The 16,085-nt window shown below is 42.8% G+C and overlaps 1 protein-coding gene across 2 annotated transcripts in view; it reads right to left on the bottom strand.

The window, feature by feature from the left end:
• Positions 1 to 4,044, bottom strand: part of LOC137384353 (phosphatase and actin regulator 1-like) — an 859,907-nt gene extending 855,863 nt beyond the window's left edge. The window contains exon 1 of one of the 2 annotated variants that reach the window (XM_068058280.1): positions 3,875 to 4,044. In XM_068058280.1, coding sequence (XP_067914381.1) covers positions 3,875 to 3,986 — 112 coding nt within the window. In that variant the 5' untranslated portion in view covers positions 3,987 to 4,044. The remainder of the gene's footprint in view (positions 1 to 3,874) is intronic. The other variant, XM_068058345.1, reaches the window with a different exon arrangement.
• Between the last annotated feature and the right edge of the window lie 12,041 nt (positions 4,045 to 16,085).

Here is a 16,085-nt window from a genome sequence, read left to right as displayed (position 1 = left end):
AGAACAAAGATACTGAAGGTTCAAGGGCCTGCCTTCCCAACATTACAAACACCCCTAGGTTGGAGACCCTTATGGGCACTGATATGCCTCATGAGCAGCATAGCTCCATCACTGCTGATGCACCCTTGTACCCAATGGCAACTTTACTCAGTGCTTTGGGAAGGTGCCCCGTCTCTCCATCCGCAATGCACCATCTATCCTGGCACATGCCAGCTCCATGGCCTCTTCCTCCTTTGGGCTCAGAAACGGAGATTTGACAGCCCACTACCAGTCTTGGCCTGCTCTCTGCGATTGTGTCTGCAGGAGAAGATAGCACACAACAATGAATGCTGTTGGTTACTCAGCAGGGACAAGCCCCAGACATATGCTGGTGCTGCTCCAGCTGTTATTAATGGGGGCACACAGATGCATCCTGCAAGCAGCCCCTTTCCAGGGACTGCGTGAGGGTCTCCAATGACAAATGGCTACCTTTCAGTGACATTTCACCATGCCTCAGGCAGCTTGTCTGTATGCCCTTCCCCTTTGCCCATGTCTGGGTGGGCACTCCCTCTCAACCCAACACACCCTCCACCTCTGACAAATGCAAGGCCCAACAGGTGGAGTGTATGTTGGGTTGACAGGGAGATAGAGAGATCCTCACTATTGCTGCCCAGATGAGGTCATTGAGTTGCTTGCAGCATGGCTGCTGACCTCCTCTGCTATCTGCAGCCTGGCGTGCTTGGTTAGGTGCCCAGCTCTCCTCTTCCCGTCCCTAGGGAAAAGTATCTCCCTGGCAGCCTGTAGGAGAACCTGGAGGGAGGCATTAATAAAGCCTGGGAGCACCCAGAGTCTTCCTTCTGCCATCATTCTGCAGCCTTTCACGCTGGAGAAATCCTTATACCTAGAAATGAAACATTAATGCAGGCCTGGCAGTCTTTAAATATGGCACCGGCACCTGCCTCAGCATCAGCTGGCACCAGCATCTCTGCCTCCCCCTTCCCCCATCCACAATACTGGATGGCCCATGTCCCTCATTCAACCGACGGAATTAGATACACTAAAATAAATATCACACTTGCAAAATAGAAGTGTACTATTCAACCGATGGAAGCCGTATCCGCTTCCAGTCCCGATGTCGGGACCGGCGGCTTCCAATTGAAATCTGGCCCGGTGAATCTGAATAAAAGGTAAGCGAGGCACAGGTAAAGAAGATCATGGAGAAAAGTTGATGTTCTCTTCACTTTTTGCTTTTAGCAACTACACAAAATGCCTGTTTAAATTGTGTATGATCCCCACTTTATAGGAAGCTGCAGAAAGTGGAAGAAACTTTCTAAAAACATTTTACCTGCAGGTTCTAAGAGACAGCAGTTGGAGAAGACCAGGTTGCTCTCAAGTTAAGGCTGTTTTAAAATAAATATCACACTTGCAAAATTAAAGTGTACTATTTTTCTGGCATGTACATGTGAAAAATAGTGCAAATTTTAAAAACTGTAATAAAAAGAACTTCCAATAATGTTCATATCTTTTGATCTCCATGCAGATAATAGCAATATTTTGATGCAGGTCTTTGTTTTAATTTGCAACTTCTTCAAAAATACCGACAGCATTTATCTTTTGCCTCTTCGAACACATTTTGAAAGCAACATTTACCACCCATTGGAACTAACTTTGGCAGAGTTAAAAATTGGCATCTGTATGATGGGAAAAACTGCCAGAGTGCTTCAAACATTGCACAAGATAACAATTTTGTGAATCATTTTGGACCAAATGAGTCCCACTCTGTGTATACTGATACAGTTAATGTTATACATCATTTTCAGTGCAGCAAAACAAATAAATTAATAACATTACAACCAAGTTGGCAATCTTCATTACAGGTTCTGATCTCTTGCAAGGAAAAATAAGGGGGACCAGCTGTTTCGGGTAAGAGTTCTTCAAACAATTAATGACTAAAGTTGGTGAAAGAAATCTTCATTTGATTAAATGTATAGAAAAAATATTTTCTCCATCAACTCTCCTTTCAATCTTGCCATACTGAATCAGGGCTGGTTCTTCAATGCTCAACAGTTTTGCCAGCTGTCACTTTATTTTCACTTTTCCCAATCGCTTTCACTCCCATCACCATATTATTGTCTTTCAGTTTGTTTCTTCTCATGTTACACTGATACTAATACTTACTCCAAAAATGCCTTTCTTTCACCTTAATCTAAGCTCCATTGCAAACAATAGAACTTTGTGCAAAAGGAAACTAAATAAACCTGTTCTCCTTTGGGCAAATGCTGGTCAACATGAAAATAAAAACTGCAGGAAATTAAACCTCATCTTAATTCAATCAACATAGAACTAAACGCAACGTTAAATTATATGAAACATGAAAAACACTCCCCTCCCCAAATCCATTTCAAAACCTCAAATGAAATAGTAGAAACTTCCTAACCTTTACAATATATATCCACATAATAATTCAAAACATTCATCCAAACCAAATACAAAGCATTGTGCAACACTAATTCTGTACAAAATGGACAGTTGTGTGTAATTGGATTTGAAAAGATGGTGTGCAAAATATCAACTGAATAATAAAGATCGAGGACCACAGATAAATTTAAGTTTTCTTAATCCCATTTCACATTGGAGTACTTAATGCATTTTAGTCACTTAAGACTGCCATTGTTTCTGCTTCCAAACTAACTGCTACTCCAAAACTATCAAACCAACATACAGCACTAGATGCACTTTGTGGACACCACTAGCACAATTCACAACAGAGAGACCAATGGATTTTGCTATTATTTAAACATAGTATGTAGAAATTAAAAATTACAGAAAACCACATGTTCCCAATGGCCATGCTTCCTTACAGGACAACAATGGCAACGATTCAGTCCAAGATTACAGCTTTCATAAACAAAAATAATTTACAGAAGGAAATATACTTTTTTCACGAAAGCAGTATTCTTTATGAAGACATTTAAACATAGATTGTGATTTTATTTTATTTTCAGTTTCTGACTTGTATTCTTTATAGGGAACTATAGCAGAAATGAGGATAAACCCTCGAACTCTACTACAGCTTCCCATCCAGAACTGCAGTAAACATCCTATACCACATTACAAGCTATATTGTGTACTTACGTTATTGTCGCAAGCAAAATAGCCCGCACCAAAAAAAAAATCCAAAATTACAGTAAACTCTCAAGTTTCACCTCACAGACGAGCCTGCCTTCTTCCAACTCCACAGGCAGTTGCAAAATTATACTTTGGAATGCAATAAGACTCTCTCTCAATACAAATTACAGTTAGGCAAGGACCATCAACAGACCGCGCTAACAGTCTCACTCCCAGCTGAGTGACTAGCAGTGGTCAGGACGATCGGAGCAGCAGGACTCCAGCGGTACCCAAAGGCGGACGCTTGCTCTCGGATGCTGATGTTGGTGTAGGCGTGACGGGCAGGCAGGTGTGCAAATGCAGCTGCAGCCTAAACAGCCGGTGGTCCAGCTCTGGTAACTTCATCACTTTGTGGTAAAGCATTTAAAGTCTTACATGGGGCAAAGAAATGATAATAACCCCCAACCGTTTATATCGGCGCTAGCAGCCTTTAAGTACAACTCAAAGGAGAAACAACCAATCAACCTGGGAGAAATTCAAGCCGTGTCCTTCCGCCATCCAATATAAAGAGCCACAATATTTAAAGACTATAGTAGAATTAAAAACATTTCATTCCAACACAGTGCGCCCATGCACTGACTGACTTCAATTCATTCTCTGTGACTCTCACTGTTTCCATCCACAATTTAAAGAGCCTGTCACCGTTCACACAAAGACGGCTCCTTCTCCTCATTATCATTAAATTTATTGCACAACATTATTCTTGCTGCATTGTTTCTGTCAATACCTGTCTCCACGTTGAGGGATATTCTTGCCTCGGCGAGATAAGGCGTATCGCTCTTGGACCTGACTCTGCGAATGGGCCGGCGGTCTACTTCCTCCCCTGCAGAGGCCGCCATTAATGTAGCAGCCGCGATGAGAGGCTCGACCAGCGGCAGCAGCAGCACCGCTCACGCGAACCCCGAGCAGCCGAACCCCAACACAAGCTCTGGACACCAACAAAAACACAATGAAAAAGGAATCAGATGCAGAGTTGCGACCAATCTGGAGCTGGAGATCCCGCCCACACCCCCTGCACAATGAGCCCACACACATACACAACCAAGCAAAGAAAAACCCGCCCACCCAACACAAAAAGGGGACTGCAAATTGTCAGGCACTGGCTTTCCCAACACTCAAGACAGTTATGTGTCACCGTACCTCTTTATATAGATACAATCATAAATTCACTTCACTTCAACAATAGCTCTTAACTAAATGTATTTTGCTGGAGCCACATTTATTGAATACATTTTGAGATATTTCATGCTACATTAAAAAACTTGCAGCAATGTAATTCAGAACATAAATTTGCAACAACACTTTTTCTCAAAGTGTTATATTGTTAATTGTGCAGATTCTGCTAATTTGTAATAGCAGTTGTAACCCTCCTATAAACACAGTAACAAAATTAAATGGCCATAGTTGTTTTATAAAGATCTAACATTCTTTATTATTTGTTCATGGGATGTGGGCGTCGCTGGCTAGGCCAGCATTTATTGCCCATCCCTAATTGCCCTTGAGAAGGTGGTGGTGAGCTGCCTTCTTGCACCTCTGCAGTCCATGTGGTGAAGGTAAACCCAAAATGCTGTAAGGAAAGGAGTTCCAGGATTTTGACCCAGCGACAGTGAGGCAATGGCAATATAGTTCCAAGTCAGGATAGTGTGTGGCTTGGAGGGGAACCTGCAGATGGTGGTGTTTCCATGGATCTGCTGCCCTTGTCTGAGGTGGTAGAGGCTGCAAATTTGTAACGTGCTGTCAAAGGAGCTTTGATGAGTTGCTGCAGTGCTTCTTGTAGATGCTACACACTGCAGCCACTGTGCATCAGTTGTGGAGAGCGTGAAGGTGTTGAAGGTGGTGGATGGGGTGCCAATCAAGTGGGCTGCATTGTCCTCGATGGTGTTAGGCTCCTTGAGTGTTGTTGGAGCTGCACTCATCCAGACAAGTGGACAGTATTCCATCACACTCCTGACTTGTGCCTTGTAGATGGTGGACAGGCTTTGGGGAGTCAAGTGGTAAGTTACTCACAGAATCACAGAATCATTATAGTGCAGAAGGAGGCCATTTGGCCCATTATGTCCACACCAGCTCTCTGAAAGAGCAACTCCCTCAGTTCCATTCCCCTGCCTTCCCCCCATAACCCTGCACATTCTTCCTTTTCATATAACTGCCTAATTCCCTTTTGAATGCTTCAAGTGGATCGGCCTCCACCACATTCTCAGCTAGTGCATTCCAGACCTTAACCACTCGCTGCGTGAAAAGGTTTTTCCTCATGCCACTTTTGCTTCTCTTACCAAATACTTTAAATCTGTGCCCTCTCATTCTTAATCCATTCACGAGTGGGAACAGTTTCTCGCTATCTACTCTGTCCAGACCCCTCATGATTTTGAATACCTCCATCAAATCACATTTCAGCCTTCTCTTCTCCAAGGAGAACAGTCCTAACTTCTCCAATCTATCTTTATAACTGAAGTTCCTCATCCCTGGAACCATTCTCGTGAACCATTTCTATACTCTCCCCAATGCCCTCACATCTTTCCTCAAGTGTGGCGCCCAGAATTGGATGCAATACTCCAGCTGAGGCCAAACTAGTGTCTTATACAAGTTCAACATAACTTCCTTGCTCTTGTACTCTATTAATAAAGCCCAGGATACTGTATGCTTTATTAACCGCTCAATCTGTCCTGCCACCTTCAATGACTTATGCACAAATACACCTAGGTCCCTCTGCTCCTGCAGCACTATTTAGAATTGTACCCTTTACCCTGCATTGTCTCTCCATGTTCTTCCTACCAAAATGAATCACTTCATATTTCTCCATATTGAACCTCGTCTGCCATCTATCCACCCATTCCACCAACTTGTCTATGTCCTTTTGAAGTTCTACACTATCCTCCTCACAGTTCACAATGTTTCGTATCATCTGAAAACTTTTAAATTGTGCCCTGTACACCAAGGTCTGGGTCGTTAATATATATCAGGAAAAGCAAGGGCGGCACAGTGGCGCAGTGGTTAGCACCGCAGCCTCACAGCTCCAGTGACCCGGGTTCAATTCTGGGTACTGCCTGTGTGGAGTTTGCAAGTTCTCCCTGTGTCTGCGTGGGTTTTCTCTGGGTGCTCCGGTTTCCTCCCACAAGCCAAAAGACTTGCAGGTTGGTAGGTAAATTGGCCAATATAAATTGCCCCTAGTGTAGGTAGGTGGTAGGGAAATATAGGGACAGGTGGGGATGTGGTAGGAATGTAGTAGGGATTAGTGTAGGATTAGTATAAATGGGTGGTTGATGGTCGGCACAGACTCGGTGGGCCGAAGGGCCTGTTTCAGTGCTGTATCTCTAAAACTAAAAAAAAAACATGGATCTCTGGGGAACTCCACTACAAATCTTCCTCCAGCCCAAAAAACATCCATTAACCACTACTCTTTGTTTCCTGTCACTCAGCCAATTTTGTATCCATGTTGCTACCATCCCTTTTATTCCATGAGCTACAAGTTTGCTCACAAGTCTGTTGTGCGGCACTGTATCAAACGCCTTTTGAAAGTCCATGTACACCACATCAACAGCATTGCCTTCATCAACCCTCTCTGTTACCTCCTAAAAAATTCCAGCAAGTTAGTTAAACATGATTTTCCCTTAAGAAATCCATGCTGGCTTTCCTTAATTAACTCACATTTGTCCATGTGGCTATTGATTTTGTCCCGAATTATTTTTTCTAGAAGTTTTCCCACCACCGAAGTTAAACTGACTGGCCTGTAGTTGTTGGGCTTATCTTTGCACCCTTTTTTGAACAAGGGTGTAACATTTGTAATTCTCCAGTCCTCTGGCACCACCCCCAAGTCTAAGGAAGACTGAAAAATTATGGCCAGTGTCTCTGCGATTTCCACCCTCACTTCCCTCAGTATGCTTGGATGCATCTCATCCGGCCTTGGTGTTTTATCCACTTTAAGTATGGACAGCTTATCTAATACTTCTTCATCAATTTTAAACCCCTCTAGTGTTTGACTTACCTCCTCTTTCAACATTGCTTGGTAAAGACAGATGCAAAGTATTCATTTAATGCCTCAGCTATGCCCTCTGCCTCCATGTGTAAATCCCCTTTCTGGTCCCTAATCGCCCCCACTCCTCCTCTTACCACCCTTTTACTATCTAGATGCCTATAGAAAACTTCAGGATTTCCTTTAATTCCAGCTGTCAGTCTCTTTTCATGCTCTCTCTTTGCATCTCTTATTTGCTTTTTCACTTCCCTTCTGGACCTTCTATATTCAGCCTGGTTCTCAATAGTATTTTCTCCCTGGCATCTGTCATAAACACACTTTTTCTTCTTTATCTTAGTCTCTACCTCTTTTGTCATCCAGGGAGCTCTGGATTTGTTTGCCTTACTTTTCCCTTTCGAGGGAACATATCTTGACTGTGCCCGAACTATCTCTTCTTTGAAGGTAGCCCATTGTTCATCTACCAGTTTTCCTGCCAGCTTTTGACTCCAATTTATTCGCCCCAGCTCCATTCTTACCCCATTGAAGTTGGCCTTCCCCCAGTTAACTATTCTTACCCTGGATTGCTCTTTGTCCCTTTCCATAGTCAGCCTAAACCTTATGATACAATCATCACTATCCCCTAAATGCTCTCCTACTGATACTTGATCCACTTGGCCAACCTCATTCCCAAGAACCAGGTCTAGCAGTGCCTCCTTTCTGTTGGACTAGCAACATACTGTTGTAGAAAATTTTCCTGAACACACTCTCGGAACTCTTGCCCCTCACTGCTCTTTACACTACTATTATCCCAGTCTATGTTTGGATAATTAAAATCCCCCATTATAACTACCCTATAATTTTTGCACTTTTCTGTAATTTTCTTGCAAATTTGTTCCTCCATGTTCTTCCCACTACTCACCGCAGAATTCCCAGCCTCTGACCTGCTCTTGTAGCCACAGTATTTATATGGTTGGTTCAGTTCAGTTTCTGGTCAATGTTAACCACCAGGATGCTGATAGTGGGTGATTCAGTGATGGTAATGCCATTGAATGTCAAGGGGAGATGGTTGTATTCTCTTTTAGAAACATAGAAAATAGGAGCAGGAGTAGGCCATTCAGCCCTTCGAGCCTGCTTCGCCATTCATTATGATCATGGCTGATCATGCAACTCAGTAACCTGTTCCCGCTTTCGCCCCATACCCTTTGATCCCTTTAGACCCAAGAGCTATATCTAACTCCTTCTTGAAAATATACAATGTTTTGGCCTCAACTGCTTTCTGTGGTAGCAAATACCACAGGCTCACCACTCTCTGGGTGAAGAAATTTCTCCTTATCTCAGTCCTGAAAGGTTTACCCCGTATCATTAGATTATGACCCCTGGTTCTGGACTCCCCCACCATTGGGAACATCCTTCCTACATCTACCCTGTCAAGTCCTGTTAGAATTTTATGGGTTTCAATGAGATTCCCCCTCACTCTTCTGAACTCCAGCGAAAATAATCCTAACCAACTCAATCTCTCCTCATACGTCAGTCCCGCCATCCCAGGAAGCAGTCTGGTAAATCTTCGCTGCACTCCCCCGATAGCAAGAACATCCCCCCTCAGATAAGGAGACCGAAACTGCACACAATATTCCAGGTGTGGCCTCACCAAGGCCCTGTATAATTGCAGCAAGACATCCCTGCTCCTGTACTTGAATCCTCTTGCTATGAAGGTCAACATCCCATTTGCCTTTTTTACTGCCTGTTGCACCTGCATGTTTACCTTCAGCGAATAATGTACGAGAACACCCAGCTCTCGCTGCATATTCCCCTCTCTCAGTTTATAGCCATTCAGATAATAATCTGCCTTCCTGTTTTTACTACTAAAGTGGATAACCTCACATTTATTCACATTATACTGCATCTACCATGCATTAGTCCACTCACTCAACGTGTCCAAATCACCCTGAAGCCTCTCTGCTCTTGTAGTTCTTTGTAGGAACTATTCCAGAGTCTATAGGATCTTGGATGATGCATCCACTATTTCTAGGGCCACTTCCTTAAGTACTCTGGGATGCATACCATTGGCCTTCAATCCCATCAATTTCCCCAACACCATTTCTCTACTAATACTGATTTCCTTCAGTTCCCCTCTCTCACTAAGCCCTGTGTTCCCCAACATTTCTGGTATGATATTTGTGTCCTCCTTTGTGAAGACAGAACCAAAGTATGCATTTAGCTGGTCAGCCATTTCTTTGTTCCCCATAATAAATTCCCCTGTTTCTGACTGTAAGGGACCTATATTTGTCTTCACCAATCTTTTTCTCTTCACATACCTATAGAAACTTTTACAGTCAGTATTTATGTTCCCCGCAAGCTTGCTCTTGTACTCTATTTTCCCTTCTTAATCAATCCCTTGGTTCTCCTTTGCTGAATTCTAAACTGCTCCAAATCCTCAGGTATGTTGTTTTTTCTGGCAAATTTATATTCCTCTTCCTTGGATCTAATGCTATCTCTAATTTCTCTTGTAAGCCATGGTTTGGCTACCTTTCCCGTTTTACTTTTGTGCCAGACAGTTGTTGCAGTTCATCCATGCGCTCTTTGAATGTTTGCCATTGTCTTTCCACTGTCATCCCTTTAAGTAACATTTCCCAATCCGTCATAGCCAACTCACGCCTCATACCTTCATAGTTTCCTTTACCAAGATTCAGGACCCTAGTCTCAGAGCAACTATGTCACTCTCCATCTTGATGAAGAATTCTATCATATTATAGTCGCTCATCCCCAAGGGGTCTCACACCACTAGATTGTCAATTATTCCTCTCACATTACACAATGCCCAGTCTAGGATGGCCTGTTCTCTAGTTGTTTCCTCAACGTATTGGTCCAGAAAACCATCCCGTATACACTCCAAGAATTCCTCCTCTATGGTATTGTGACTAATTCGATTTGCCCAATCGATATGCAGATTAAAATCACCCATAATTACAGATGTTCCTTTATCGCGCGCGTCTCTAATTTCCTGTTTAATGCCATTCCCTACATCACCACTACAGTTTGGGGGTCTATATACAACCCCCACTAATGTTTTTTTGCCCCTTAGTATTTCTCAGCTCGACCCATACAGATTTCACATCGTCAGAGCTAATATCTTTCCTCACTATTACGTTAATTTCCTCTTTAACCAGCAATGCAACTCCAACGCCTTTTGCTTTTTGTCTGTCCTTCCTAAATTCTGAATACCCCTGAATGTTCATTTCCCATCCCTGGTCACCTTGCAGCCATGTCTCCGTAATCCCAACGATATCATACCCATTTACATCTATTTGCGCGATTAATTCATCAACTTTATTGCGAATGCTCTGCGTGTTAAGGCACAAAGCCTTAAGGCTTGTCTTTTTAACATTACTTGTCCCCTTCCCACTGTTTTTCACTGTGGCCCTGTTTGATTCTGGCCCTTGATTTTTCTGCCTATCACTTTTCTTATTCCCCTGTCTTTTGTTCGTGTCTTTGATACCCCCTCCTCTGACTCCTTGCAAAGGTTCCCATCCCCCTGCCATTTTAGTTTAAACCCTCCCCGACCACTCTAGCAAATACTCCCCCTAGGACATCAGTTCCGGTCCTGTCCAGGTGTAACCCTTTCAGTTTGTACTGGTCCCACCTTCCCCAAAACCGGTCCCAATGTCCCAGGAATCTGAAACCCTTCCCCTCACACGATCTCTTCAGCGATGTATTCATCTGATATATCCTGCTATTTCTACTCTGACTAGCACATGGCACTGGTAGTAATCTTGAGATCTCTACCTTTGAGGTCCGACTTTTCAACTTACTTCCTAGCTCCCTATATTCTGTTTTTAGGACCTCATCCTTTTTTTTACCTATGTTGTTTGTACCAATGTGTACCACGACCACTGGCTGTTCACCCTCCCCCTTCAGAATGTCCGATAACTGCTCTGAGACATCCTGAGACATTTTGTTGGAAATGGCCATTGCCTGGCACTTGTGTAGCGTGAATGTAACTGGTTTTCATTCAAAGAGAGCTACAGATTACTGAACTATGTAGTGCAAGTATATAGGCAGAATGATTTTAGATAACCAAATTATTAAGTTGTTAAAAGAACCAAATAAATATCCACTGATACAGTGATTTCCAAACTTTTTTGTCCACGGACCACTTTCACAGGGCAAAAGACATCGCAGACCACCTACCGATCCTACCCGACCCACTTTCGCTTACCACTGTGAAAAAACTCATCAGTATTAAAGGCAATGTAATAAATTTATGTACATAATTTTTTAAAATAAATATCATAAGTAAATATTAATTCTTGCCTGAAATTTTTTTTATATTATAAACATTAATACATTAATATAAGCAAGACAACATGCTTATTTGAAACATTCCAATAAGTGTAACAAAATCATCACAATAATTTTCTTCTGAGAAACTAATACACATAATAAAACTATATTAATCAAACAAAATCAACAGTAACATAAATCTTGCTTATAAAACTACATTGTTGTTGTTTGCACGTATGACAACTCAGATTGCACATGCAGGAGCCGGTCTGGTTGTGCAATGTCATGCGAGCGGTGAGGAAAGGGTTCTGGCCTGTTCTCTCGTACGGCTCCGGCTGAGGCTTTGCACGTCAGTGAATTGCATTTTGTACCAGTCTGCAGACCACATGGAGAACCCTCGCGGACCACACTTTGAGAACAACTGCATTAATACGCACAATTGTCAAAATTAATAGGTATCATTACACCGTAATGCAATACACTGGTGTTTATACTCTGTTGTTAATTTAGTTATGGCTGTGAAGTACATCACTTAGTAAACTTTCATGATTTAACTGACTTACATCAACTAGTTATGGATTTATGGCTTACTTTAACTGTTCTAAAAAAATGTTGCTTACTCCTTCCTATTCATTTTACTCACTTTTCTAGACGTTTTTCGTGCAGCACAGTTCCTTTATAACTAGATCAGTGTTACAACCAGGTGAGGAAGGTGTCTAGGGGTCCCTCTTACCCTTCACCTGGTCTTACTGTAACAGAGTTTAATTTTAAAAACATCATGTTTGAGCTCCCCCTTGGTGAACCCTTGTTCACCGCTTTCCAATTATAAGGCAAAGAAATGAGAGCACAAACAGGCTTTCTTAGGTTTAAAGAAGAAAAGTGAAATTTATTAAACTTAAACTCTGACTCGGTTAACGTCTACGGATACATAACATACCCATGCTACCATGTATACGCGATACACACATGCAGATAGGGACAGAAAAGAGCAGAAGAGAAAATAAGTGGAAAAATTTGAGGCAATCTCTAAGGAGGGTTTTTTGTTACTCTGCTTTGAGCTCACTGTAGAGTCCTTGATTGAAGATATGGTCTTGCTTTTCATTGGGGCCCAGTATACTTCTTAAATCTTGTTCACTGTAGGAGACTTTTCTCTCCCTTGGGGTTCACGTGTCTTCAGTGGGGTTTGGAGTTCCGTGAGAAAGAGATGGGAGCAGACAGGAGGAGAGGAGGTCTTTTCTAGTCCAGGAGCAAAGAGCTTTCTGCCAGTTCAAATGCTGTCTGTACAATTTAAAACTCCCCAAGTTGGCCAGGAGGGTAGTCACGTGACTGGTATAACCATTTCTGCCTTTGTGTATTGGGTGGGTCAGGGAATGGTGCTATGTTCCAACACTGTCTGCTAATATGCAAAAATGTCTTGTCGGCCAGGGGATTCCTTGTAATAGTCCTTCTCTTCTTCCCAGCAACAATTTGAAATTTAATGTCCATGTGGTGAAATTAATGTGCCTCATTCTTGGCAGGTGGGGGCCTGCATGACATCAGTGTTATCCAATACATTAGCCACTAGCCACCTGTGGCTAATTAGGAATCTAGATGTGGCTAATTGTATTTCTGATTAGTAAATAAAATTGAGTAATCAACACTGTTGTTTGGCATATGACCTCAATAGCTATAATTGCAAGATATATGCATGTGTCCTTTAAGATTTTTTGTGTATTTAGATAAAATGGAAGGATAGAAACAGAGTATGTGATTGTTTCCTGATCATTGTAAGTGCATTACCTCCTTGGTTACTGAATTGTGCTAGATGCTTGTTAAGTAAATATATGCATTTGAAGTAAATTTAGCTGCAGTGTACGTAAGGTGTGTTCTACTAAAATGAGTGTATGTGAACAGCTAACAAGGAACTAGATAAATATTTTGCATTTGAATATAAATAATGGGTAGAATTTATTGGATCAGTTTTCTTGTAGTACTATGTCAGAACATATTTTCACATAAATTATTTTTCAGCTTTTTTGAACAAGGTGGATACTGTAAATTCATGGTTTCCTGATGACTACTTGTTTCATATATTCAACATCTTCTGCAATAATAAGTGGCAATATGTATCATACTTTTTGAGTATCACATGTCTTTAAGAGTGTCCCTTTAAGATCTGAGTATGCTAATGAGCTGAGTACCAGGATGCAGTCATTTGACTACATGCCAGCCTCACTCTGCTGCTGTAACACCAAAAGCCAAGTCATGTAAATAGTTAGCTCTGTCCTGTACAGAACAGATAGCTGTCAGTTAACTTGTCTGAGATCTTCAATCTACTGAACTCCACGCATCTCATTTATGTTGCATCAGACAACATAAAAAGCTTCTCCTTACATGGTAGCAGATGTGGTGAGAAGACAAAACCCAACATTGAAGTTCACAGGAAAACAGCTTTATAAACTACTGACAGCGAAAAGAGAGAAAGTTTAAAGAAATACCAGCCCAAACAGTGTAAAGAAGAAATAACATAGCTGAATGGCAGGCTGCAGATCAATCAAGGTGAGTCAGTGTGCTGTTGGTACAGGAACCCCTTTTAAAAGAAAAAAAGCTTTGAAGTGCTTGCAAAGTTGATTTTTATTTTTTTAAAGGCTCAGTTAAAAAAAAAACCAGGGAAAACCAAATCCCTATCTCAGGCTGATTGTTTTTAAAGGCTCCCCCCACGCTGATCAGGTCCGCGCCGTTACAGGAGGCATCCGACAGTGAAAAGTGCTGGAATCCTCCATTCACGAGACTGAGGCGAACCTGCGAGGAGACAGGCACCAGCGAGTGGGAGTTCCAGCGGCTTAAAAGAGGTGGCGAGAGGCCAGGGAAAGAGCAAGGCCAAGGCGGACCTGCGAGGAAGCAGGCAGCGGCAAGAGGGAGTTCCAGGTAATGGCTGCATGGGCAGAGAAGGGATGGGTGACCACCAGGCGGAGTAGTAGGCACAGGCAGGTATCCCCCTCTCAAGCAGATATAACGCTTTGGATACGGTTGGGTGGGATGACCTCCCAGGGGAAAGCAGCAACAGCCAAGTTTGTGGCACCACGGAGGGTTCTGCTGCACAGCAGGGGAGGAAAAGGGGTGGAAGAGCTATAGTAATAGGGGATTCCATCATAAGGGGTGCAGGTAGGCACTTCTGTGGCTGCAAACGAGACTCCAGGATGGTTCCGATGAAGGGTCACTGACCCGAAACGTTAACTGTGCTTCTCTTTCCACAGATGCTGCCAGACCTGCTGAGTGGTTCCAGCATTTCTTGTTTTTACTCCAGGATGGTATGTTGCCTCCCTGATGCTAGGGTCAAGGATGTCACAGAGCACATGCAGGACATTCTGGAGGGGGAGGGTGAGCAGTCAGAGGTCGTCATACACATTCGTACCAACGACATAGGTAGAGAGAGGGATGAGGTCCTGCAACAAGAATTTAGGGAGCTAGGTAGCAGATTAAAAAGCAGGACCTCAAAGGTTGTAATCTCTGGATTACTCCCTGTGCCACGTGCTAGTGAGTATAGGAATAGGAGGATAGAGCAGATGAATGCATGGCTGCAGAGATGGTGCAGGAGGGAGGGCTTTAGGTTTCTGGATCACTGGGTCTGTTTCTGGCAAAGATGAGACCTGTACAAGTTGGACGGGTTGCACCTGAACCAGAACGGGACCAACATCCTTGCTGGGAGGTTTGCTCATGCTGTTGTGGGGGTTTAAACAAATATGGCAGGGGGTTGGGGGGGTGGTCTACAGAGTGGAGGTACAGTAGGGGGTGAGGCACAGCCAAATATAGAAGAAAAACTGAGTCAGTCTGGAAGGCAGAGAAAATATGGACCTGTTAAGGCACAAGTGAAAAATGCAAGGCTGGATTGCATTTACTTTAATGCAAGGAGTCTTACTAATAAGGCAGATGAATTGAGGGCAATCATTAGCACATGGCATTATGATATTATTGCTATCACAGAGACATGTCTGAGGGAGGGGCAGGACTGGCAACTCAATATTCTAGGGTATAGAATCTTCAGGCGTGATAGCGGAAGGGATAAAAGAGGAGGTGGCATTGCACTGTTGATCAAGGAGTCAATTATTGCAGTAAGGAGGAATGATATCTTAGAAGGTTCATCAAATGAGGCCATATGGGTAGAACTTAAAAACAAAAAGGGGGTAATCACTTGGCTGGGTGTGTACTACAGGCCTCCAAACAGTCAGGAAGAGATGGAGGAACAGATATGTTGGCAAATCTTAGAGAGGTGTAAAAATAATAGGGTAATAATACTATGGGATTTCAACTTGCCTAATATCAACAGGGATAGTCTTAGTGCAAAAGGCTTAAAGGGGGAGGAATTCTTAAAATGCATACTGGAGAGCTTTTTGAGCCAGTACATAGAAAGTCTTACAAGAGAAGGGGCAGTACTGGACCTAATCCTAGGGAATGAAGCTGGACAAGTGGTAGAATTATCAGTGGGGGAGCATTTCGGGGTTAGTGACCATAACTCTGTAAGATTTAAGGTAGTTATGGAAAAGGACAAAGATGGGCCAGATAAAAGGTACTGAATTGGGGGAAGGCTGAGTTCAATTTGATAAAACAGAATCTGGCCAAAGTGGACTGGGAACAGCTACTTGTAGGAAAGTCTACATTAAGCCAGTGGGAGTCATTCAAAGAGGAAATAGTGAGAGTTCAGAGCCAACATGTACCCATTAACGTGAAG

This window comes from Heterodontus francisci, chromosome 2, assembly GCF_036365525.1.
Source record: "Heterodontus francisci isolate sHetFra1 chromosome 2, sHetFra1.hap1, whole genome shotgun sequence".
NCBI classification, from domain to species: domain Eukaryota; kingdom Metazoa; phylum Chordata; class Chondrichthyes; order Heterodontiformes; family Heterodontidae; genus Heterodontus; species Heterodontus francisci.
This window is presented reverse-complemented; position numbering and strand designations above follow the sequence as displayed.